This window comes from Grammomys surdaster, unplaced genomic scaffold (assembly GCF_004785775.1).
Source record: "Grammomys surdaster isolate TR1022 unplaced genomic scaffold, NIH_TR_1.0 126531, whole genome shotgun sequence".
Classification (NCBI taxonomy): domain Eukaryota; kingdom Metazoa; phylum Chordata; class Mammalia; order Rodentia; family Muridae; genus Grammomys; species Grammomys surdaster.
Window position 1 is genome coordinate 173217 of NW_021621323.1, and position 25664 is coordinate 198880.

Here is a 25664-nt window from a genome sequence, read left to right on the forward strand (position 1 = left end):
TTACTAGATGGAAAATATACGCATGCTTTCATGGAATTTTAGATGACCTGACTCGGCTTGACTAGAACCTGGTGGAGGAAGAGGAGAGGTTAGCATTATATGCTTCTCCTTGTTAGTTTGTTCCAGGGCAAACTAGAATTCACTTTTAAAGAAAGTTTTCATAATTAATTGTGACTTTGTTTAAAAAGCTATTCCAGTAAGTATTCCTGATAGGAACACTGATTTTTCTACTTGTGACAAGTTTACTTGGTTTTGAAATGTTAGTGGATGTGTTCTTTTTACAAACAACCAAACCTTCACATTTCTGGTAGACTGGTATTTATATGCTATCTGCAAAAGTCATGGAATCTTTGGGCACAGACAGACAAATTGACTGTAAAATGCAAATGTTAATACAGCCTCACAGCAGCGAAGCTGGAGTTGTGTTTTATTTGGACTTGGTGGAATAGAATGAGAATCGTTGTCTAGTAACCTGGTCCTGTGTTTGAATGAGGTGGCTTCCTGACTTTAGGATGGAGATGTCAACACTGGCTCACCTCGTTATAATGACACACACTTTGAGGTATTCGCTGTACTGTTGCCATATAAGGTAATTTCCCCCTAACTTTTTGGTAAAATTGCTTACAGTTTGACTCACAAATTGAAAAATAGAACCCACAGTTGAAGTGCTTGCCTGAGTCAGAGTCTCGTTCTTTTATTCAGAGAGGATGTTGGTGATTGCTTGCCAGCTTTGCCATTCCACTGTTCCAATCTACAAAAAGCCAAATCATTTTATTTCAAAGAAAAAGGCTTTAAATACAAAGCAAACTCAAAATTTAAAGATACTCCATTAGATATCTCTGTTAGTCTACTTTATGTTGCTGGAACAAAATATTTGATTTGGGGTACTTTATAGAGGTAAGAATTTGATTTAGTTCATAGTTTCAAAACACATTAAATCTTTGGGCATGGATATATAAAATGAAGCAAACCACTACATGCTTATATTTTCTAGGGTTTTATAGAATAGAATAAATGAAGGAAAATATAGGCATTTAGCTAAAACAGCATTAGAAGACTTTCAGTTTTAGAGAATGAAAGTTCAGGATTAGCTTACATGTTGATGAAGGCCTTCTTGCTTGGGTAGACATGTGATGGATTAGCATCATCTGGTGACTCTGTGTAGGCCCAAGTCATGTGGCAGGATGGGAAGCCAGAGAGAAGGGCTGCACCCCAGTCTTGCTCTTTTATTAAAAACGTATTCTTGTGGGAGCTGGACTTTCACGATAATCCCTTCTGAGGACAGCACACACAGCTTCTAGTGTGTAGACCACAGCCACACCATAGCAGTTCCAAAGCAGTGACAGCCATTTAAAATGATCTTTAGCAACATTTGAGGACTAGTTCCTGTTCAGACAATGTACAATAACCTAAGGCGGAACACTACATACTCTACTGTAGTGTTGTAAGATAGGTTGATAAGGGTTAGAGTGACAGCAAGCAAGTTGGGGTCTGAGAAAATCCATAGTTGATTTTTTTTAAAACAATACTTCATGATCATTCTATTCCTTTTGTTTTTGTGTTTGTCTGGTTTTTTGGTTTATGATGAGCCTCTAGTTCAGTGGTTCTCAACCTTCCTAAGGCCGTGACACTTTAGTACAGTTTCTTATGTTGAGGTGACCCCCCCCACCATAAAACTTTTTTTGTTGCTACTTCATGACTGTAATTTTGCTACAGTTATGAATCATAATGTAAATATTTGTGTTTTTCAATGGTCTTAGGTGACTCTGGTGAAAGGGTTATTTGATCCCCAAAGGAATTGTGACCCACAGTTTGAGAATTGCCGCTCTAGCTGCTAATAGAACCCCTCTCGCATTTTATTTGTGATATTAATGATTTGGTGCTGTTCACTCATCATTGGCAAGAGAACAAGTTTTCTGTTGTAGGCGTGACTTTTTACATTCTTATATGTTTTTGAGAGTCGATGGAACAAGCTGTGCCCTTTTAATTATAGTGCCCTGAGAAATACATTGGAGATAGGTTCTTACAAAATTTTCACCATAGATGCTGTTTTTAAATTCTGTAATAGATATAGTAAATACTGGAAAATACATTTTAAAACAAATTAAAGATTACTCATTAATTAGATTAAAAACACTACCTTTTACAGTTCTTTGCCTCAAGAAAATCCTGTTTATCAGATAAATGAAGCTTTTTAGCATTCTGCCCCCCTAAAGTCCCTGCCTCCATGTTTTGGTGATTGCTGTTAAAAAACAAAACAAAACAAAACAAAACAAAACAAAACAAAACAAAACAATAGCCTTTATTTTCCCATGGCTTGGTTCTCATGGTTTTTGACATGGGAAATGTCTGTTAGCGTTCCTTTCTGGAGCAATCATACTTACTATTCCTTTTTTACACTGACTGTGTCTGTGGCATTCCTGCTGTACTTGGTGGTGCTAGGGTCATGTGTTCCCAAGCATTCCAGATTTGTTGAAAATATGCAGAAAGCAGAAAGTTACGGCTTCGTATCGTCTCATTATGGAGGTGTATGTCTCCTACTTGTTACCCTACGTCTTCATTATAGGACACTTGAAAAGCTTTTTTTTTTTTTTTTTTTTAAAAAAAAAAAAACTAACAACAAGTGCTGTGTTTAGTTAAATTCTGAAATTAAAATATTGTTATATATATTTAAAAACTGATTTCTTATGATGAATTTGGGCTTACATATTTTAGTAAATTGTGTCAGTGTGGTTATTTTTTGACTTTTTTAAACTGCTAGCCGATTTCCAATGAAATAAAAAAAAGGTTTCCACTTTTTATTGAGCATTTCTTCTAATTTGGAAAATAAATTTCATTAGCGGATTCTAAGACAGTCACTACTGTAACCAAGCTTTTCACAGTTGGCAGCTGGAGAAGACGGTCACTTTAAAGGAGACTCTTAGGAGGTAGGCTGCTTGTGTGTCTGTGCACAGATGTGACAGGATACGGTCACCTTCAGGAGTCATAAGGAACTTCTTAGTGGTAAGATGGTCGTCTAACCGGCATCTGTTGGAAACAGTTGCCTTGGTAGTTTGCCTGTCTCAGGTGTTTTCATTTCAGTCTTATAAAGATGCAGTAAGGTTTTTTTTCTGGTTAATTAAAAAGCTCTAGGAAGAAACCCTTCTGGAACCATGTGTATTTGTAAGAAAACTAAAGACTTTAGGGACTCATAGTTACTAATTTTACTTACGTTCTTAATAAAATTTATTATTAAGTAAAATTCTTAAGAAACTAGAAATGACACTATTGCACTAGTAGGTCTCTCTTGCCAGGGTGGTCATTGTTATAACTTATAAAACTCACAGCTGGGAACGATGGATGATTCCTTTTCTTCTTGCTGATAATGGAGCAACAGTGTCCCTACCAGACGATAGAGACCAGCAAATAAAGACTTCGTCCCCGGAATGGGTAACTTAGAGTTGTTGGGATAGCAGTTACAGCACTGTGAAAGCTCCCCACTGGGAATGAAGCTGTTAGATCAGTTCCAGTTTATTTCTCCAGGTTCTATGACTTGACCATGTGGTGTTTTCAGAGGGTCTTACTGTCATGTCACACAGACTAGCTGTTCATCAACTGATAAATAGAAAATAAAAATATTTACACTTACTACTCAGCTATAAAAAAAAAAGGTAGCAGGTAAATGGGTGGAGCTGGAGAAATCCTGATTGTGACAAACCAGTCCAATAAAAACAAACATTGTATGTTTTCTTTCATTTATGCGGTGTTAGCTTTGACTCTTTAGATATGTGATTTTTCTTTTGGAATACTTACAAGGATCAGAAATTACTAAGGGACCATAGGGGAGGGTTGTTTAAGGGGAGGGGAAATACAAGGCACTAGTATAAAGGCTTAATTGAAATTATAGAACAAGGAGAGATACATTAGGGTTGGGGAGGGGAGGGCAGGAGAAGATGGAAACTGGGAGGGATTTAAAAAAAAACACTAAAGACTTTCCAAAGAAGTCATATGAACACCTATTACGGAGTTGCCCTTAAGTGAGGCTAACAAATAAAGACCTAGTAGTCTCAGAAATGGGTACCTTTTCGAGTTGTTGGCTGTTGAGATCCCATGGTCTGCAATGTTTTGAAGTCCTTGTCTCAAAATGTTTAAAACTGATGTCTCAGCATTTTCTCTCTCAGAACTGCCTTTATCTTGTGCTTACCTTCATAGAACACCGAAACTGCATACAGCTTGATGAATTCTGCCCCTCCAGAGCTTGACAGTTCACTTTTCTCTTACTAATAGTGTATTAAGAGTATGTGAGATATATAGAGAACAATTTTATTTTGGGTTGCCATTCTGGAGGTCCAGAGTGATGGCATTCTTTTTGACAGAGCCCATGAGTACAGAGATAATGTCTCTTGGGAAGGCAGGGGTGGTGGAGCAGGTTCCTTTTCTGTTCTTATTATAACAGCCGCCAGGATTTCATCTTGGGAACCCTCTCCTGATTACCATATTGGATATTAATCACAAAGCGCTAAACTCCAAACATCATAGTCAGGTTAAATTTCTTCAGTACCTTATGGAGATTAAACCACAGCAACTAAATCCTCGGGAGCACACTCATATCATAGTTAAACTTCAGCATCTGCTGTTTTGGAGGAAAGGAGATGAAAGCCCAGGAAGACTGAGGTGAAAACTTGGATTGAAGACTGATAGACAGTAGGTAAGATGGGTGAGAGATGGTCAGTGAGTGGTCACACAGGAGTAGACTTGGACTGATAACATTAGTTATTTCTTACATGTGGGACTCAGGAAAGGGGCGGAATTCATCAAACTGTATGCAGTTTCCGTGTTCCATGAAGGTAAGCACAAGATAAAGGCAGTTCTGAGAGAGAAAATGCTGAGACATCAGTTGTAAACATTTTGAGACTGTGGTGGGATAAGCATGTAGGCATAAGGAGTCAGAGAGTACAACAGTTCATTTCTTCTTTCGTGTAATTGTATTCTTTCTGCATCCTGTATTGCTTTTATATAAGTGCAAGAAAGACAATATTTAAATTGCTTCTGATTAGTGTATTTAGAACAGATGCCACAGGATTCTGTTTCTGTTTTAAGGCTTCTGTATAAGAGGATGCTAAGGTAATTGAGATGGGTTTCTGTTTCTGGTTCATTTTACTTGTAAGCTTGCCCCCTTGACCAGAATAAAGACTAGGATGATTTGTTTAATTTATAGTTGCCCTCATCCAGACTGAATTTTAATGTATTTGCTTATTTTAATAGAGAATAGCTGTCCCTTTGTCTTCTGGGCTATATTCTTATTTTCTGATGACACCTGTAACTTTGTAATATAGTTTACATATAGATGAACTTTAAAAACTGTGTAGGACGGAGGAGACCTTTAAGATCATCTGGGTAACTTCCACATTTCTCTTGATAGCAATCTGAGGTCAAGGGAATAGTAACAGCTAGCATTTATTGAGTTAATAGTATCTCATGCTATGTATTGTAAGTTCTTTAAATGAGTGAATTGACTTCCTCCAAATCACATATAAAATAATGGCATGATTGACTTCAGTAACTATTTCTCTTATAACTGTGAAGCACAGTTTCAGTAATGTAGTTTTGTGCAGTAGAGATGAGCAGTAAATATATTTTCTCTTAGAGTAAATGTTTTCTTTGATATTCAAGTTAACAACAAGAAATGCTATTCCAGCAGCTTACTTACTACTTAGTGCAGTGAAATCGTGTTAGTTATTGAGTGGAATGCATGTTCTGTGAAAGTCTGTGATGGGATGAAACATCAGTATTGTCTGTGTTTGTCAGATTTATCATTCAACACTGTTTTCTTGAATTTTAGATATAAATGATTGTTTTTGTGTATTGGGATCAGTCTGCTTTAAGGAAAGAGTTTAACAACTGATAATATTGAGAACCTAAGTGAACATAGTATATTGTACTTATTCCTTTGCCCATTATTATATAACACTCAGTTCTGATTTGGTAAACTAAGAGTTTGTTTTCTTTCTTTGCTTGCTTTAATTAGTATTTTTAAACTAAATTTTCCTTTTAAGCTTTTTAAAAAAAATACCATGATCATGGGAAAATATAACTTATTTAGCTACCTGTGTATTTTTAAGTGTACAGTTAGGCTTTATTAATTGAATATATTCATAGTGTTACGCCGTCATCATCCCTGTTTACTGAAAAATTTCATTGTCCCAGTAGAATCTCTGTAGCATCTTCCTGGCTGCCTTCTGGTTTTGGCCTGGTCTCACCTGTCTTCCAGCTACCCACTATAAACTAATAATTCCACTATAAAGTAATAACCAGCTTAGCCTAGTTGGGTGCTGAACCTGCTGTTGGGTTAAAACGCTTCCTTTTGTTTTTATTTGTTTCATATTTCTAAGTATTATAAAGTATTATTGTTTTTCTCCTTATTGTCATTTTGTATTTGCTTTCCTGAGGCAGTGAAACGCTTATGTTTACAGCTTGTAGGAGGTCAAAGTAAGTGATGTAAACATTCAGACATTTTTATTGAGTAACCAAAGAAACACTGGGAGTTGAGGACTCTGATACACAAAAATGTCTGGCAGTCTCAAATCAGGATTTCCTTCCGTTCCTGTTAGATACCTTGAGCAGGAAGCACACCCAATATGAAAGATACTTGGGCCTGTGATCTAAAAGAAGTTAATCCCCAAATACGGATGTAAGCTGGACTCCAGAGAAGGAGGGTGCCAGGATCCTCCTTTCATGTTTAGACAACAGTTAAAACAGTTTTAAAAACATATTTTTAAAAAATAATATACTTTTTTTAAGATTCTGTTCTTTTGCTTTTTCCTGGATACTTTAGTTTTCTTTCTGTTTCTTAACAGTCACACACTACTGCAGTATAGTAAATAAATGATGAAATTAGCAGAGACCAAAGAAAAAAGCACGAAAATCACTTCAGTTTTTACCTCTTTTATCAAGCAAGATGATCTTTTTTATATGGAAAAAGTATAATTTTATCTGTGTTAGTGTTGTTGTGTTTTAAACAGTGAGGTTTCTAATGAGATTTCTTCATTGCAGCTGAAGGATGGTGGCAAGGCATCCCAGGCGCACGTCAGAGTAGGTGATGTGGTTCTCAGCATTGATGGAATCAGTGCACAGGGAATGACTCATCTCGAAGCCCAGAACAAGATTAAGGCTTGCACAGGCTCCTTGAATATGACTCTGCAAAGGTAAGAGAGAACCCAGCACTGGGAATATGCTTCTGTGTTTCGTTCATGCTGAATAAGACACAGATCCTCTACTGCTGTTTCGGGTACACATATACAAAGTATAATGGCCCTTCAGTCAGATATGTATGTGTCTTGAGAATTGATGAAAAGATGTGGGGTATTTTTCATGTTATCTATGTCTTCATAAACATTGGTTGTATGTTCTTTTGAGAATTTAAGAATTTCTCAAATTTTTCAGTAGAGCTCAGACTAAAAGTTCTTATGATAGGATAAATCATTGCTTCATATTTGGAACAGTATATTAGGGAATAGCCTTCTATGATATTGTTTGACTTTCCCCAGTTTCTTTTTTGCTTTTCTAATTTTGAGTAAATATTCTTAATATGTGCATTTGAAGAATGGACTTTTAATTTTTTTCTTTTTAAGTTCTTTGGTCCCCAATAATACATAGTTCTCTTATTGATGATAGTCAGATGCTTTGAACATTCTAACACTGCAATCACTCAGTGCTTGTTAAAAGCAGTGTTGGCCATACGGATTCAGACCTCTGCGTGTGAAGATCAGAGTTATATACAGTTGAGTGTGAGTATGAAGAGCAGTTTCATACTAAGAGCAGTTTCTCTTAGTATGAAGAAAGAATCAGCTCTGAACCTTAATGTATAAGGAAGGAGCCTGATCACTGACCAGGATCGTAAGTCCACTTTTAATGATTTCTATGTTCAAGAAATAATAATATTTTTATTCTTGGGGAATTTCATGCATGCATAAAATATATTTTGATTATTTACCCAGTCCTCCCTAAGTGTTATTGATTCTATTATATATGGAAGATACCATGCCTTGCCCCTCTCCCAATCCCCTAAGAACCCATATTTTCCCAGAAACTGTCATGCAAATTGTGACCCTTGACTAAAGGAATAAAATACAGAGTATCTTCTGAACATATTTGATAGTAGAAACTTTCCTTTCAAATTCTCTCCTAAGACTAGTGCTCTATGGAAAGCATTTTGGCTGCCTCTCTCCTCTTTGCTGCTGATGTTCCAAGGACTAATACTTAAAACATTAAGACAGGGCAGAATATGTTTGCTTGTTTAGATGAGTATCAGTGTAAAACTGAGTAGGAGGAAGCTTTAATATTTGCAGTTACTTGGATTTGTGGATGGAGTGTGTTGTATTATGATTATCTAACCAACTGAATCCTTCTTCGTAAGTTGAAAAGTTTTCTTTCAGTGGGACTACTGAATAAGCAGTTATACATATTTAAATTTTTGATAGCTATATATTTTAATGCACGGAAAGACAACCAGTGAAAAAGAAAACCAGTCTATTGCTAATGTTTCCACACTGCCTGTCTGTCTATATAGGCATGCAACATAAACATTGTTACTGATTCAATGAAGATGTTATTTGTAAGCGTTTTTTTTTTTTTTTTTTTGCCAAGTTTGACTTTAAAAGGCAACAAGTACTTAAGCTTGCCTAAGATAATTAAGAACATAAAACAAGCACATACAATATGGCTGTCTCTCACAGCCTAAAACTGATTGCATATAGTTATGTCTGCTCCTTCCTGGGTGTGATCATTTCTTTCATAACTGCCTTCTTGTTTTCACATTGTTCTCTTTATTTTATAATCCAGATACTATATTCCTCATTTTTATAAACCAGTACTCGATATCTTTCTTTCTTTTGAAAACCCTGAGTCTCATAAGAACAGATGAAAACCAGATGCTGTCCTTTTTGGATATACTTCCAACTCCAGCAGTCTGCCACTCACTCCGATAAAGCTACCGAAGTACAGACTCTAACTTACAAAGCCAACTCAGTATTATAAACACTTTGGAATTTTGTTGAATCTTATCTTTCTTTTTCCAAAATTGATGTTCAGGAACCCAGAATATGAATAAGAGTTTTAGAATTCTGTTGTAATTAATTGTAATTCTCTTCACGTTTCTAAAGATGTCTTGTATTGGGTAATAAGTGCCCTTTGTGATACTATGTATAAATTTGTAGTTTTGGGTGTGTGTCTAAGTTAGAGTCCACGTGAGTAAGACATCATTTTCATTGGCTTGTTCCTCACCTATTAGACCAAGCTGACCTGTCAGGGAGCCCCAGGGACTGAGCTGCCTGTTTCTACCTCCCCAGTGCTGTGATTATAAATCATTCCTGTTATCTTTTTTTCTTTTTGTTTCTTTTTTTTTCTCCAAGAGTTCTAAGAGTCTAACAGGTCTTTTAGTTTGTGTGTCAATAACTTTCCTCACAAAACTATCTCCAGCCCTATTATGGATATTTTTTAGTTTATGGCATAGGATTGACAATACTACTGAAGAATACTTTTGCTTTTTAAAGAGAAAATGCCACATTGAAGAATTATTGATTCTTCCTACAAAGGCTCATGTCCTTTTCTTTTCTTTCTTTCTTTTTTTTTTTGTATCACAACAAATCCTCTGAATTTGAGTAGTGTAATTGCTTTTACTTGCCCCTCACCAATCAGAGTTGTTAACTCCCCTCCAGGCTGAGTTACCCACAACAGCACTTTCCCTATGGAATTACTTTTCTTATAAACTGTCTTCTTTGTGAATCTGGGATGCTACACTGATTTGCCTTAGTCCTATTTTCCTAGAACCAGAATGTGCGAATAAGTATTCTTCTATAAGTACTAATTAAGGGTCTTCATTTTAATGTTTCCTACAAGACTGAATGAAGCAGGATTCGGAAGCAGGGGTGAACTTGTGGAGAGATGAGATTTCATAGGAATAGCTACCTTCTTGGATCAGGAAACTTGGGAACAAAATGACAGCTTAGCATTTTTCTTGCCTTGAGTCAGAGAACTGGACTGGCTTCCCTGTTTTGGTCTTGTGGGTCCTTGGTGACTAGCTATCTTGGAGGGACTGGACGAGGAAGAGGGCATGATCAGGACTTAGTTTCTGTTGGTTCTGTCATGGACTTTTAGCAGCAGTACAGGGAACTGCAGGGGTTTGGTGTGCTAGGGGTCCAGGCCTGGCAGCAGGCTGTGATGAGGTTTTTGCCCACACCTGGGGCCTCTGCTTAGAAGGTTATGCTCTAGTTTTCGTGAGGCTGTCCTGTCCTCTCCGGTTACTCTTACTCATCACTAAAGCCCTTCATTCTGTTGGCCTGAGGTTTCTCACAAGTCTCTGTGCTGCCTCATCAAATTCCTTTTGTCTGTTTGCTGCCAGTGCATGCTCCAGAACACTCTTGGAGTCTCCTCTCCTGCTGCCCTAGTTTGCTTTTCTGTTGCTGTGACAAAACATTGACCAAAATCAACTTGGGAGAGGGAAGGCTTTATTTGGCTCACAGGTTAGTCTGTCACCGAGTGTACTCTGGACAGAGAGACTCAAGGCCCCAGCCTGGAACCAGGAACTGAAACAGAAACCAGGAGGAATGCTGCCTATGGGCTTTCTCCCTAAGGCTCTCTGTTTGCTTTCTTGAGCAAACAAACCACCTGCCAGGGTAACCCCGCCCACAATTGCTAGATCCTCCCACTTCAGCCATTAATCTGGCCATCTGGAGAGACTGATTTAGTGTTTTATTGCTGTGAAGGGATGCCTTAACCATGACAATGATTACAAAGGAAGACATTTGATTGGGGCTGCTTTACAATTCAGAGGTTTATGCCATTATCATCATGGAAGGAAATATGGTAGACAGCCCAGGAAGGAGCCAAGAGAGTTCTACATCTGAATCAGCAGGCAGCAGGAAGAGAGAGTGACATTGGGCCTGGCTTGAACATTTGAAATCTCAAAGCCCACCCCAGTGACACACTTCCTCAAATAAGACCACCTGTCCTAATAGTGCCAGACCCTAAGAGACTTTGGAGGCCAGTTTTATTCAAACCGCCACAGAGGCAATTCCTTAGCTGAAGTTTTTCCCTTCCCAGTTTGTGTGAAGTTTTCAAAACACTAACTAGCACACTTTGTCCATGGGTTCTTTCTATTAGTGCAACTTATTCACTTTCCCCTTCTGAACTTTAAGGAGATGGTATATGACACTCATTTCTGCATTTAATTACATGCTAGGTACAATGTGAAATATCCAGGCTAATTTCATGAGTCATTTACAAATAAACCAAATTAGTTAATAATCATACCTAGTACTGCCTGTTATTAAGATAATTATCTCTTGTATTTTAGTACTCATTCTGTGTCTAGACCAGTGGTTTTCAACCTTCCTAATCCTGTGATCCTTTAATACAGGCCCTCATGCTGTGGTGATCCCAACCATAAAATTATTTTGTTGCTACTTTATAACTGTTACTTTGCTACTGTTATGAATTGTAATGTAAATATCTGATATGCAGGATATCTGATATGAGGCCCCCAAAGGAGTTGCAACCTACATACTGAGAACTTTTGATCTAGGCTTTGTGAAGGCAAGACCATGCTTTCTGTACTATTTGTATTTGATATAATATATTATATAGTTTTGTGCTTTTAATATGCAGAATAATCATTTGGTATGTCAGCATTACTTACCGAACATAGAATTATTTATTTCAGAAATATTTATTGAACCTTGCTGTGAGACACACATTGTTGTCTATGTTGAAAACAAAACAGCGAACAGGGCAGACCAAAGCCGTCTCCTCCCTCACAGTTCTGTCAGTAGGCAGACAGGCAGAAATTGAGTGTAGATGCATTGATGGCAATAAGTGCCATTGCAGAAGAGAAAGCATTCAGGGGAGATAGGAAGTGCAGATGTCCGCATTGTTATTTTAAAGTAGAGGTAAGGAAGGAAAGGTTTATTAGCTTCCTGGGCACTTGGGGCTCCAGTTATGGAGGCAGAGGGACAAGAAAACAAGCACATTGTTCTTCAGAGCATGGCTAGTGAAGCAGTGTGGTAGAAGGCAAAGCCAGACAGCATAGAGAGGGGCAGAGATAGATAGACCTGGTAGGGCTTTGGGGATCATTATGCAATTACTAATGTAATTTAAATTTCTTTATCCTGAAGGGGAAAAGCCATGAGAAACCTTTGGAAAGTTACATTGCTAGAGCAGAGTTTGGGAGATGAATGGCTTCGTTATTAGAAAGAGAGCCCAGGAAAGTAAGCAGTAAGGATGAACCGTGCCCCTCATTGTTTAGCAGTGTACAAGTTCCAGATAAAGACCACTGATGCTAGATTCCTACCAAGAGCCCACAGTGTGTGTGTGTGTATGTGAAGTATCTTAGAGAGATCACAATAAAAAACAAATTTTTTGCCATAAATAATTAAAAATCCACTAATTTTTAAAGTATATTTTTAAAATGTAATTTCATCATAAAATTCAAACTCAATTATCATACAGTAAAATTTAGATAAGTAAGATAAGGATTTTTGTTTGGTAAGATTGTTTTGAGGCTCTTAACCCATATCTTGTCCTGTTTTTACAGCACATAGTAAAGCACACATTTTGCTTTTGTTAACAACTTAAACCAGTCAGACTAAACTCTTGTTCTACTATAGATACGAATGAATAAAATAGTGGGAAATTTTATTTTTTATTATATTCTTTTCCAGAATTGGGTTATTTATTTGTTCACTTGTTTGTGTGACTTAAACTAATTTTAAGATTGCTACAAGTGCACTATGAGAAATTCTAATTACTTCTCCAATTAGGATAATCAGGTAGATAGAAGTGATTATTTTTAAATACCAAATCCATTTTGTTTGATTTTTTAATCTAAGTCAAAATGCTTAATTTAAAAAATTGCACAATTTCACCCAATGAATGAAGAAAATTACTCTCTAGTGCTCTTTAGTAACTATTGACTGAAGTAAAGTTAGATTCTATGAGTAAGACTTTCAACAGCTTCACAGTTCAATAATTCTCCACATGGGGCATTATTAACAAACTTGCTACTAACATGATTTAGGGAAGGTCACTAAACTTCTGCGCCTTAATTTTCTTGACTATAGCATGAGTTATATTTGTTTTTAAAATCCCATCTTTTCAGTGAAAAGTCTGGTTTTTGTTCTGGTTTTTCAACTGTAAAGGGTAAGTTCTCTAGTGCTTGCCACTAGATCAAACCAACTTCGTTTGCTTATCTTGGCTGAGAGAATCAGGAAATTGGACGTTTTTCAGTGGAGCCATCTTATACTGTGCCAGGTTAGCAACGTGACTTTCAGGTGAAAGGTATGTCAGATAGATATGCAGATAGTGCTTCATCATCAGAGGGTAGCAGACACTTTTATCCTCCTTTGTTATTTTTAAATTAGGCCTGTAGAAATCACAGAACATTTATGTATGGCTTTTTTGTTCTCTTGTTTTTCGTTAGTGGTAGCATTTCTGGGGGTTCTTTTTTTCTTCCTGTTTTTCTTTTTCAAGTTTCACTTATGTGAAATCACTTGATATGATTGGAAATGAGAGGTCTAGAAGGGGTGAGTTTTGAAAAATATTGATGTACTTTTCTTTTTCTGCCTCCTCTGTCTATATCCTTCAGAAAACAAAACAATACAAAACAAAAATTTCCGGAGGTCCAGTAACTGCTATTAATGAATGACAGATTGGAATAATTTAACAGGCACATTGAAAAAAGGAGAAAGTAGTCTTGAACCAGACCGAAGCTATTAGTCATCTTGTGTTTTGTTTTACGGGATTGCTTAATGCCCTAGTACTGAGAGCCACATGGGCTCAGTCTGTTTCAGTAAGAGCATGCAGACTGGTTTGTTTTTAAGATCAGATGTTCTCAGTTCTGTGTCTGCAGTAATTGAATTAAAAATGTTAAGCCAGCTATCTTTCTCTTCAGTACCTGGAGCTGCACATCATACTGAGCACCTCGTTTTCTTCTTGTCATCTCACATGGATTTTTAGTACCTGCTCACTCTCTCTCCAACCTGGCTCTTACTTGTTGGTTTTGGGTTTTAATTCTTAACTTGGAAGATAGCTGTCTTTCAGAAGGACTTTTTGATTCTATCCCGACCTACCAACCTCACTGTTTGGAAGTGCTGTGTAAGCATATGTGGGTTAGGGTTAGGGTTTAAGCATGTTTTTTTTTTTTTTTTTTAAGATTTATTTATTTATTTTAAGTATATGAGTACACTGTAGCTGTCTTCAGACACACCAGAAGAGGGCATCCAATCTCATTATGGGTGGTTGTGAGCCACCATGTGGTTGCTGGGATTTGAACTCAGGACCTCTGGAAGAGCAGTCAGTGCTCTTAACCGCTGAGCCATCTCTCCAGCCCGGGTTTAAGCATGTTTATCTTGTGAATAACTATTCATACACATCACTAAATGCTACGTCAGTTCAGTAGAGGATGGGGTTAGAATGCCTACTTCCCATAGTGTAGAGTTCATATGATTTGCCTAGCAAAACCAGTTCAAAGGCTGTGCCTCAGCCTTTTCTGCCTTAGCCTTCTAGGATTGCAGGCATGTAACCAGGTCTGGCTGTCTTCTTTACTTTTCCTGTTATAGCAGAGAGCTTGGTGACCAGATGACTTACTCAAGTATACGTTAAAAGATGCCGTAGAAGCACAATAGGAACTTGGAAGCGCATGTATTTCTTAAAAGAGTACATTTCAGTTTCTCTCACCTTTCTGTAGTATTCTATTATTAGAGATTAGAACCCATTCATTTTAGGCTAGTGAGCCACTAAAGGGAGTGCCTGGTGGTGGCTGCTGAGTATTTATTTAGTTGCCCATTCTAAATTTGAATACTACTTACTTTTCTTTCCTAGACTGACTGTTCTGCTAAATTATTATTTCTGAATTAAAGTTTGGACTTAGTTTTTTTTTAAATTAAGCTTCTTATATGTTATTAAGTAGCTCTGTATTCAAGAATTAAAAACAATCTTTTTGCTTAATATGACTAGAAAAGTAGTATCTGTCTTGCAACTCTCTCTTTTTAATTCAGTAGTGATAAATATTGTTAGAAATAAACATTAAAGTTCAATATAGTTCATTTGTTGAATTGTCAATAGTACTTTGACCGTAAACAAACTTGATAAACATGAACTTCACATCCTGAAAGTGTGCAGTTGTTCTAAACATGTAGTCATTTATTCTTCAGAAAGGGGGAAAATATTTCAATGTTATTATAAACCTCTAGGGGAAAACCCTAGGAAATAATGCATTTAAAGACTTGCTCTTCACTTGTAAATGGGCATTACAGTGCCTGCTATAGAGTTATTATAATATATTATTATAAAATGTATATAAAGAGCCTGTAAAGAAATTTAGGTATTCTTCTCTCCTTTTCTCTGTCTTCAATAGAAGAGTGTTAATGTGGTATCCATTGTAAAATTACATGGAAGTCATATTTGTTTTGTCTCTTGGAAACAGTACTGGGTGTGACTGCAGGCAAACAGAAAATGAAAGAGAACTTGGCTGACGGGTACTTCTGAGGAAGAAAGATACAAGTATTAGAAGATAGGATTCCTTAATTTTCAAATAAATGGCTTTTGTAATTAAAACTTTTCCCAAAGAGTGTAATGTTTACAGCTTCCTGACTACTGCTCTGGTTCATAATTGTCTTCACCAGTGATTTATGTGCCATCTGGTAGGAAAAATTGTGATGCAAAGAAGAACCAGTACTCACTTGTTTATTCTGCTAAGACCTTGTTCTCATTAGAAGAACAGTAGAGTTACAGTTCTCTTTCACTGCAGTCAAGTCAGAAGGAGCAACAAAAGGGATGACTTTATTCCTTTACTTCTAAATCGTGTTTCCTTTAAAGTAATTTTCTAGGTAACATTGGATTCAAGTAACACTCTAATTTTTGAACTATGCTTTTATGAAATCTTTAGAAATAATTTTGTTTTGAAATCTGGTGTTCATCGACAGTGATGCTAATACAAATGTTTAGTTGGGAAATATCAATGATCATAAAAATGTACTTTTTCGTTAGTTTTTAACTTTATGACTAGCAGCACCTTAAGGAGTAGATAGTAATTTATAATCTTTTCCTTTAAGAAATTTAGGATTTTTTTAAAAAACAAAGTCATTTTAAAATTATTTTTTATTTATTCATTTATTTATTTTTATATGGATACACTGTAACTGTCTTCAGACATACTAGAAGATAACATTGGATCCCATTACAGATGGTTGTGAGCCACCATGTGGTTGCTGGGAGTTGAACTCAGGACCTCTGGAAGAGCAATCAGTGCTAACCACTGAGCCATCTCTCCAGCCCCTAGAATTTTTTCACTGGGATAAGTCCTAGAATGTACTACATTTCAAAGGAGCACATGATTCTATTTAAATAACCCGCTTCCTGAAAGTGCTCAAACCTGGACCAGGTCTGGAAGGTCGAAGAAGATAACTTGTAGCAATGTGGACTGAAGTAGGGTGATGATGACAAAAGTCCACCAGGATGTGTTGGATGGACATATTAACCAACTAGAGAAAAATGAAAAGAACTCTGTAGGGTCCTAGAACTATTAAATGTTTGGTCAAGACATGACAGTATTTAGTGGTGGAACCTGGAGGAAGATGACAAGAATCCAGTGTTAGGGAGACAAGTCAGACATGATGGCAGTAATTGAGGGCTTGTGAATCCCAGTTTTATAAGCCATAGCATAGGTGAGTAGGAAGACTGCGGAAGGAATATGCAGTACAACTGAGCCTAGGATGTGATTTCTGGCTCTTTCTCCTTCCCCTTGCCCCTAGGTTTACTTTAGTGTGGTCTCTGACTCTTTGTGTCACTCTTTGTGGTTTTGTGACTCTCGTTTGTGTATCTCGTAGATTCCTCTAGAGTAGTATGGCCAGAACTGCACCCTGCAACTTGCCTCACAGTTTTGCACCTCTTACTCAGGAATGCCTTCATAAGGAACCCAACAGCCATTCCATCACCCAGAGTCAAGAACTCTTTCCTTGCCAACCCATCATTCATCTGTAGGCATCTGGTTGCTAGCCTCTCTATATGTGCCCAATCAGACTGAGACTAGAGTAAAACAAACAATGGCATCACAGTGTGGAGAGAGGGCCAGTCCCTGGTGTGCTGGTCACTGGGCATAGAAAAACAGTCCTCAGTTTGTTCTTTACCTAAAAGTTTCAACTTTACCTAATAACTTCTCTTTTTTATATGAAACATTTCCATGGACAACTCTTCCCACTCATTAAGATAGTTAACAGTAGATTTTATAATTACTGCAGTGCATTTTTAAATGAAGAAAAAGGGTTTCTACCTTTATTTACAATTATATATATATATAATATATATATATAATATAATATATATAATATAACATATATATAATTATATATATATATATAGTGTGCGTGTGTGTGTGTTTATGATTTAAATAGACTTAATTCATGGATCACTTGTAAAAACAAACAAACAGAAATTATGACCAGGGTTAGGATGACTAGCCAAATATATTTTAGGCCATCAGAATGTCAGGGAAGGAGAGGAGGTACATGTAACACGAGGGTGGAGAAGAGTGTTCCAGAAATATATGGACCTATGTCCTGAAAAGACAAAGACAGAGCAGTTGGAGGAGAGGAACATGGGAATATTCTCCTGGCTGGATCTACTTATCCGCAGATTAAAAGGGATATTCCATAACACTGGATTGTATCAAATTAACTTAGTCTTTATTATAATTTAAAACTGAAAAAAAAAAGCTCATTAGAGTTTTAAGGTGAAAGGAGCAGATTCCATCTTTGCTGTGTGGAAAGGAGTGCTTCATGCCTACCATTCTGGTTTAAACAGAAGAGCCTACTACATACTTATCACCTTGAGTTGTAGTGCTTGTCATGCTTTAAAATTACAGTAGTTTTTGCTGCTGTTGCCTGATAATCTTGTTTATGGGAAGTCAGTAGTGAGATAGACAGGCCATTGTTTTGCGTTTAATGTCAGCAGTCTCCTCTGAGTTTCAAATAAACATGCTTTCCCATAGCTTAAGGAATCTTTTGAAAGGGTTGAGAGTCATGCTACTCCCAAGTGTTCTGCAGTGCCTGCTGTTGTTATACTCTCAGGATTACAATAGCTCAGGCTTTATAGAAGTTGAAAAGTAAACGGGAGTGGTTGGCTGTGTTAAACACACGTGGGGTAGAGTATGTATCCTGTCAGGCATGTTGTCTACAAGTGCCTCCATTTTCATAAAAGTCAGCTTTACAAATACTTGGCTTAATGGCTCTGGCTCTTTTTCATATGTTTTTTTTCTCCCATGATCCTTATTAACAATCTTTTCAGAAATCAATAGAAACTTTGATTTTTTTTTTTTTTTGGTAATTCAGTAAGGATCTATTTTCATATTACATTAAGCATTCAGTTGATAATCCTTATTTAAATTCCTGGTTGACTATTGAGTTCCCTTTATCTTGGCTGTTTTGGCTGACATTTCTAGCCGTGTTTTCCTGTTACAGTGAGTGCAAGGGACTTTCCAGAGCCTTTAGCTTTACTGGAATTATGTTATATATGCCAGGTTTGAAATAATGAGTTACTTCTTAATCCCATGTGTTTTTGTTATCTGAGAATATTTTTGGTTATCAAATTTATTCTAAAAACTAAGGATCTTTTGTGTTTGAAAGATAAGGTAGAGTTCACAGCCTCTCTCAAAGTAGAACTTAAGTCTCCGACATACTAAAACAAAGAATACTGTCTCTTTTCCAGATTCCAAACACTGTGTAATGTTGGTAGATTTCATTTTCTGAAGTGAAACCTGGTTCCCTGTAGTCTGTCAAGGAATTGCTCCAAGGCATCAGAAATGAACTGTGGAGTGTGTGCTGTGATGTTTTTTTTTTATTTATTTTTGCTTGTAAATTCCACTGCTGTGTGATGCTTACAGTTGAAGTTATTTTAATAGTATGCAGAAACTCTTTTCTTTTTTGTTTATTCATTTGAAGATGCTTATATTAATTGTAACAATGTTTGTGTTTCCAAGAACTTTTGGTCATGGTTTTTCTTCTGAAATGTGAGGGAGAGTACGCTAACGTTTGGCAGCTGTCTCGGGGATGTTTTTAGTGCAGCATAAGAACTTACTAAGATTAGCAAAGAAGTAACTCCTCTTTCTAAGATACAGAGCATACTCCATCTGCATTCTTCACTTCATCTTAGTTTTAACATATTTATAACAGATATTGCCTAACAAAAATCCTCTAGAGTTGTATAATTCATACATATACAAATGAGAAGTCAATCTGTCTCTTCCCAATGTAAATTAGTTTTCTATATTACTACACTCTCTTTAAATATAGAAATTGAGAAATGCAGTCATTTTAAATGATGCCTCTTGCCTAAAAGTTCATTTTGTTCTTCAAAATATACAATAAATAGTTTTGACATTGAGTGCAGTTCATAGGAAATGAAGTTTTACAGTAGTTTGACTAGGTTTTAGTCATGTGGGTAATAGTAGCAAGGAGTTAAACCTGTTTGAAAAATTTTAGTTTCTTAGAAGCTCACACAATATTCCAGTAGCAGCATTACCTCATCGTTCACTCAACAGCCCCAGTGAGAGGACTTCTGAGTGAGTTAAGTCAGCTTTAATACTCTCTTTTATGTAGTAGTTTTCAGTTGAATGAAAAGGCATGACCACTTTCAAGTTTACAGTCTTCATAGATTTAGAGCAGTTTAGAGTTGTAAGAAACAGGTCCTGCCAACTAGTTTCTACTCACACCTTGAGGAAAAGTTTGAACAACCTCCTAGTCTGAGACAACTCGGTCTCAGTAGAAGCCTTGGATCTGGAGTTAAGCACAGGAGTCGTGACAATAGCAGACAGACCTTGAGTTCCTGGCCTTTCTGCCATGCCTTCCAGTTGACCTTTATCTACTGCTTTTTCCGTCTGTGGTCCACTTAGAGTGTTTTTAAAGGCATCTTCTTAGTATCATGAAATTCTGTAACTATTACACACAGCGGTCAGTGTTTCCCATCTTACCTTTTCCTCCTATTTTATTTTGTATTGTTCATTTCTCTGAATTCTCGTTTATGGAGTGTCTGTATTCTTCCACTGTCCTCTCAATACTATATATGTCTGAAATTTGTAAACCATATGTAATTGACTTACAGAAAGGCCCTGGGTTCAATTCCTAATACACAAATAATGAATGAACGAATGAATGAATGAATGAATGAATGAGTAAACCAAAGAGTAAATAACAGTAATTAGTATTTTTATTGGTAGCTATGAGTAATTCAGAAATCCTTCTCTGTGCCTCTCATTTAATTTTTCAAGAATTATTTGAGATACAGCTGCCATTATTATTATTATTATTATTATTATTATTCACTTTCTGAGATGACGCAGGGAAGAGGATGGCACCTTGGTAACCTGCTGATGATCAGAGCCAAGATTCAAAGCCCAGGTATCCTGCCTGGTGCAGTGAGCCAGGTGGAGAAGGAAGAGACTTGGTTAGGAGCCAGTTTCCCAAGAGTAGGTCGAACTGCCCAAGGCCTGCAAGAGGGTGGAGTGAGAGCTATGCTGTTGGCAGGCTGGGTCCAGAACAGGTTGAGTGACTTTCTGCTGAGCAGCTCTGCTGATTTTTGTCTCCTTGCCTTCTTCTGTTGCTTATCTTCTCATTTAAAATTCTGCTCTGCTCTTTTGTTTGCCTTTCTCTCTTTACCCCTTTCTAGCAACATTCCTTTAACAAACACTTGCCAGATTGTCATTGGGGTGGCCCTGCTTTAGCTGCTGTTCAGATACAGAGGAAGGAAAGCGCTCTGGCTTTCCAGGAGTGTTCCCTGTGGACCTACAAGGATGGCTGCAAATTTGAGAAAGGCCCTCAGAGTGACAACAGCCTATGGGAGCTGTGCATCATTTGCCTTTATGTTTCATTGCCTCATTGTACTAGAAAATAGTTGAGATAGTCCATATGGGCTACACAGTGTGTATGTAGCTCCCTGGTCTCCCTAAGGTTAGAACTTGGCCTTCTTTAGTGCCACTAATCTTCTCTCTTTACAGCTGCAACAGTACCTGAAATCCCTCCCTCCTCAGTTTTCCAGAATCTTATCCTTAGGTGCAAAGGATCTTATGAAAAACCTTCTTAACACCTGCCCTGGTCTTGGTGACTGTGGAGACACAGGTCTTCCTTATCATTTCAGTGGCCGGCTTAACATTCCTTACAAGCTTATGGTGTACTGGTGTACTGAAATAGTCACTGAACTAAGTACTGATCTCAGGGTGAAAACCTAAAAGTACTTCTTACCAAGAAGTAGGAAATCAAAGTGCAGGAGTGAGTAAGGCTAATGAGCATGTTTAATGCTAAATCAGACACTCAATTGTGGCCACCAGTGAAGAAAACAACAGTTTTTACTTGCTGGGGAGAACAGTATGTAAAGATCTCCATTTTTATACCTGGATTGTGTCCCTAGTTCCTTGTTTTCATTGTCAACTGAGGAGACATCCCCGCCTACCCATCATGAGAACAGGACTTCTGATCCATTTCTACCCACCTGTTGGCTGATGGAGAATACAGTTTCTGTCATCAGGATCAGCTCTTACCCTGGGCGTGTGCAGCTCACTGGTCCTCACTTGATCTTCATAGATGCAGTCATATTTAGCAGTGTGTGAAATAAACATTGCCACAGTAGGGATGGGCTCCAAGTTCTACTCTCTCACCTTCTGTTCTCATGTGGGGGACGCTCTGGACAGAAGATATAGGTGGGCTCTTTCCATTTTTAAACTGTTGTTTTCACAGATGACTGGAGTAGGGGATGTTTGACTGGGAACTTAAACAAGAAATTCCTCTGTTTGTTCCAGTATAAATCAGAAACTCTTAATTATGGCTAAAAGGGAGCCCTTGAATTTGTTACAGAGCTATGTTTATTTTTCATTTGCTAACAGTTTCTTTTAGACCATAATCCCACAGAGACACTTGTTGCCTTCTTTGGGAGAAGGGATTTGGGTTCATGGCTAGTCTATATTCTTCACATGCTGCTTGAACAGCTCATGGTTATGGTTAGAAGTCACTGTTCTTTAATGCATGTCCATTCTGTTGGGAAATGGGACTTTACTGCATTAACCTATTCACTGTAATTATTATTATTTCCATTATTTATTACGATCTTTTAAATAATTATTTTGTCAACTTAATAGGTTTGGAATGAATCTTTGTAAGTTTACCTTTCACATAAGTCAAAACAATAAATAAAATCACAGAAAGATGAATTATTTATCATTTCTAAAAGTACAACATAATCATTGCCATTTGTTAACTAAACATATATTTACAGGGGTATGAAGTATACATTTTTAAATTTGTTTTATAGAGAAGAGAGAAACAATATTTTCTGTGGGACAGTGGACCTGTGCCAGGAAACTTGGTAAAGTTGAGTGCGTTCAGAGACCCCAGAACCCATCCTAGGACAGAGAGGTGCCTCCTTGCTGCCTACAAGATTCTTGGCCTGGAACGTGTGACCACACTCCACATAAGGACGTGACCAGTGGTCACACAGCTCAGACCAGAGTTCTCCTTGCTAATGAGGTATCTAGATAGGCCCTGAAAGTTTAACCAGTAAGCTTCCCTTTCCAGACATTCCTTTCTGCAGAAGGTATTTAATCCCTGGGCCACCCGGAGGAGGTGATATACACCCATTTTCTATGACGAACAGTCAATAAACGGTATGGATAAGCATGGACTGTCTCTTTCATCAAGAACTGCTTTGGGGAGCATGGAGAAAGCCTTCATCTACAGAGCCAACCTATCTAAGTCTCCTGCAGGAGGCCCCTCCCAGACAATAGCAGCTAAGCTAAAGACAATCTCTGATGAGCTAAGCCAGGATTCCCAGCTAGCTGGCCTCCTCCTTCCAGACTCCCTGAGACTTCCAGCAGTGTCTGGATGTCTGGAGTTAGGAAACCCCAGCTTTGGCCTCAGCCTATGCTGTTTGTTTGTTTGTTTGTTTTTCTCACTCAGGCTGACGGCCCCACCCAAGGCTGCATTCTCCTATCCCCTTGAGTGGTACATGGGTACTTCCTGTGAGCCCATCACCAAACAGTGGGTATAGGGTAAATGCATTCTAGCATCTCCTGTTTCATCTGCCCAAGTGGAGTTCCTATGCCTCAGTGGTGAGGTGGAACTCAGAAGCACAATTTTCCACCTTGGAGAAATACAAGAGACGGCATTTGTATATAGACCAAATGGCTGACCTCTTAAATATGCTTGTTCATGTAAAAAAAAAAAAGTTACTACTGTTTATTATATATATATTAGGGCCTTTGACCATGCTACTTCATCAAATTCTTTCAACAGTTTTTGATTACTAGAGTAGTTTTCCTGTGGCCCTGGTATAAATTACCAGTTGCTGACGGATTGAAGCAGCAGAAGTTTATCCCAACACATGTTGAGAGTCTAGAAATCTGAAATGAAAGCACGAATGGGGGCTGCGTTTTCTATGGAGGACACTTTTCCCTTACTATACCAAGCTTCAGATAGATGATGACGCCTCTCCTTCTGTGAGGAGAACTTTTAATATTTTGTAGATTGTATAATTTGTATGACATGGCATTTTGATCTGTCATACATGCTGAAATGATTAGATCACACAATTAACATATGTATTCATATGATTTGGGGGCAAGAACATTTAAAACTTATGTGTTTGGTTGCCAAGATGTCTCAGTGGGTAAAGTGCTTGTTGTGCACGTATGAGGACCAGTGTGGGTCCAAGCACCTGTATAACAAGTCAGGCATGCAGAGCTTCCCTTAACCCCAGCGCTGGCACGATGGAAACATGTAGGTCTTGGGGGCTTGCGGTCCAGCAGGTCTGTCCCTAGCAGCATGCTCCAGGTTCATTATGAGACCATGACCAAGAAAGTAAGAGGGAGAGCACTAGAGAAAAACACCTGCCACTGACTTCTGTTCTACATGGGCACATGCACTCGCAAACATATGCACACTAAAGTAAACACGTGAATAATAAGATGTTTTCTAAGAGCAGTTTTTAAGAGTACAGTACATTTTTCTTAAGTGTAATCACCATGTTATAAAATGTTTTTATTCTTTGTGGTTTTTAAGAACATGATACACTGTCATTAGCTATAATTGCCATCTTACACAGTAGACCTCTTGAACTCATTCCTCTGAAACTTTGTGTCTTTTGTCCAGTTCCTCCCAAAAGACTCCTCTTCTTTCCAACCTCTAATAACCACCATGTACTTTCCACTCTGTGAGTTCAGCATTTTTGGATTCTACCTATATGTGACAATTAGTGATGCTTGTCTTTACATGCCTGGCTTAGTGTACCTAAAACCATTTCTATAGGGCTTATAATTTGTTAGTACAAATTAATATATCTTCTCCTCTAACAAATTAATATATCTTCTCCTTTTTTAAAGATACCTTAGTGGTAGAGAATGTGCCATAGTTGAGGTGCTGGGTTCTATTTCTAGCACCAGAAAGATGACAACAGCAGCGATGGTGGGGATGTCTTTGATGTTTCTGTACCACTTTTTCTTGACACTTTCATTAATTGATTAAAAGTTAGGAGAATTAATTTCCTATTGTGACTACTGTAAGTAATGGTGCAGTGAACATGGGGATGAAGATGCTGTGTCAGCATAGTGAGATCATTTCCTTGGGGGATATATACATACACATATGCATACACACACAGACACACACACACACACACACACACACATTTATTCACTAGTAAGAATGTAAGATCAATTAATAGTTTTAAGTTGTAAAACTTCTGTTCTGTAATTAAGTAATTTACATTACCATTCACACGCATATCATACCCCTTTCCTCTGTATTCTTACCAATACTTTGAAGGTAGCATTTCATTTGGTTGCCTCAATCCAGTTTCTGCCTCTGACGTCACTTTGTCTCTTCCTTTTCAATGTCTGTGTCTTTTCTGTCTTATAAAGACAATTGTTCTTGGATTTAGGGCCTCTGTAGTCAATCCAGGGTGATTTTATTCAGAAGTCTTAACTCAATTACATCTGGAAAGGCCCCCTTTCCAGATAGTTAATACTTGGGTCTATAGTAGGGCATATGGAAGCTGATTCAATGTGTATAGTTAGATAATAATGTCCTCATTTTACAGGGAGACCCTGAGGGAGAAAATCCTGGCACTAGCCGGATATGAGTAGGAGCTGTCCCTCTTCCTCCCCTCAACATGCTGCCATACTTTCTTTTTTTTTTTTTTAACTCTTCCAAAAGAGCTATTTAATTGAGGCTGGCTTACAGGTTCTGAGATTCAGTCCATTATCATCAAGGCAGGCATGGTTCTAGAGGAACTGAGAGTTCTATATCTTCATCCTAAAGGAGGCAGGAGAAGATTGCTCTCCTGGTAGCTAAAACAAGGGTCTTAAAGCTCATGCCCACGATGACACACCTCCTCCAACAAGGCCACACCTCCAAATAGTGTCTCTCCCTGGTACAAGCATATTCAAACTACCACAAAGACTTATCTGGGATTTTTTGAGCTATAATGACACTCTTCAAATCTAATGGTGCTGCTAGCCATCTTTCTAGTCTGTCAGTAGGGCCAAGGGTACATATTCAAATATCATTTATTTTAGAGGCTAAGAATTACTGCAAAGTCCTTAGGAAAACCTTCTGATTTCACAGCAAGTATTAATCAACTTATACAGAGATCTG

The 25664-nt window shown here is 37.6% G+C and overlaps 1 protein-coding gene across 5 annotated transcripts in view; it reads left to right on the forward strand.

The window, feature by feature from the left end:
• Nucleotides 1-25664, forward strand: part of Pdlim5 (PDZ and LIM domain 5) — a 158867-nt gene that overhangs the window by 35068 nt on the left and 98135 nt on the right. For all 5 annotated transcript variants that reach the window (XM_028760400.1, XM_028760401.1, XM_028760397.1 and 2 more), the window contains exon 3: nt 7033-7184. In XM_028760400.1, coding sequence (XP_028616233.1) covers nt 7033-7184 — 152 coding nt within the window. The remainder of the gene's footprint in view (nt 1-7032; nt 7185-25664) is intronic.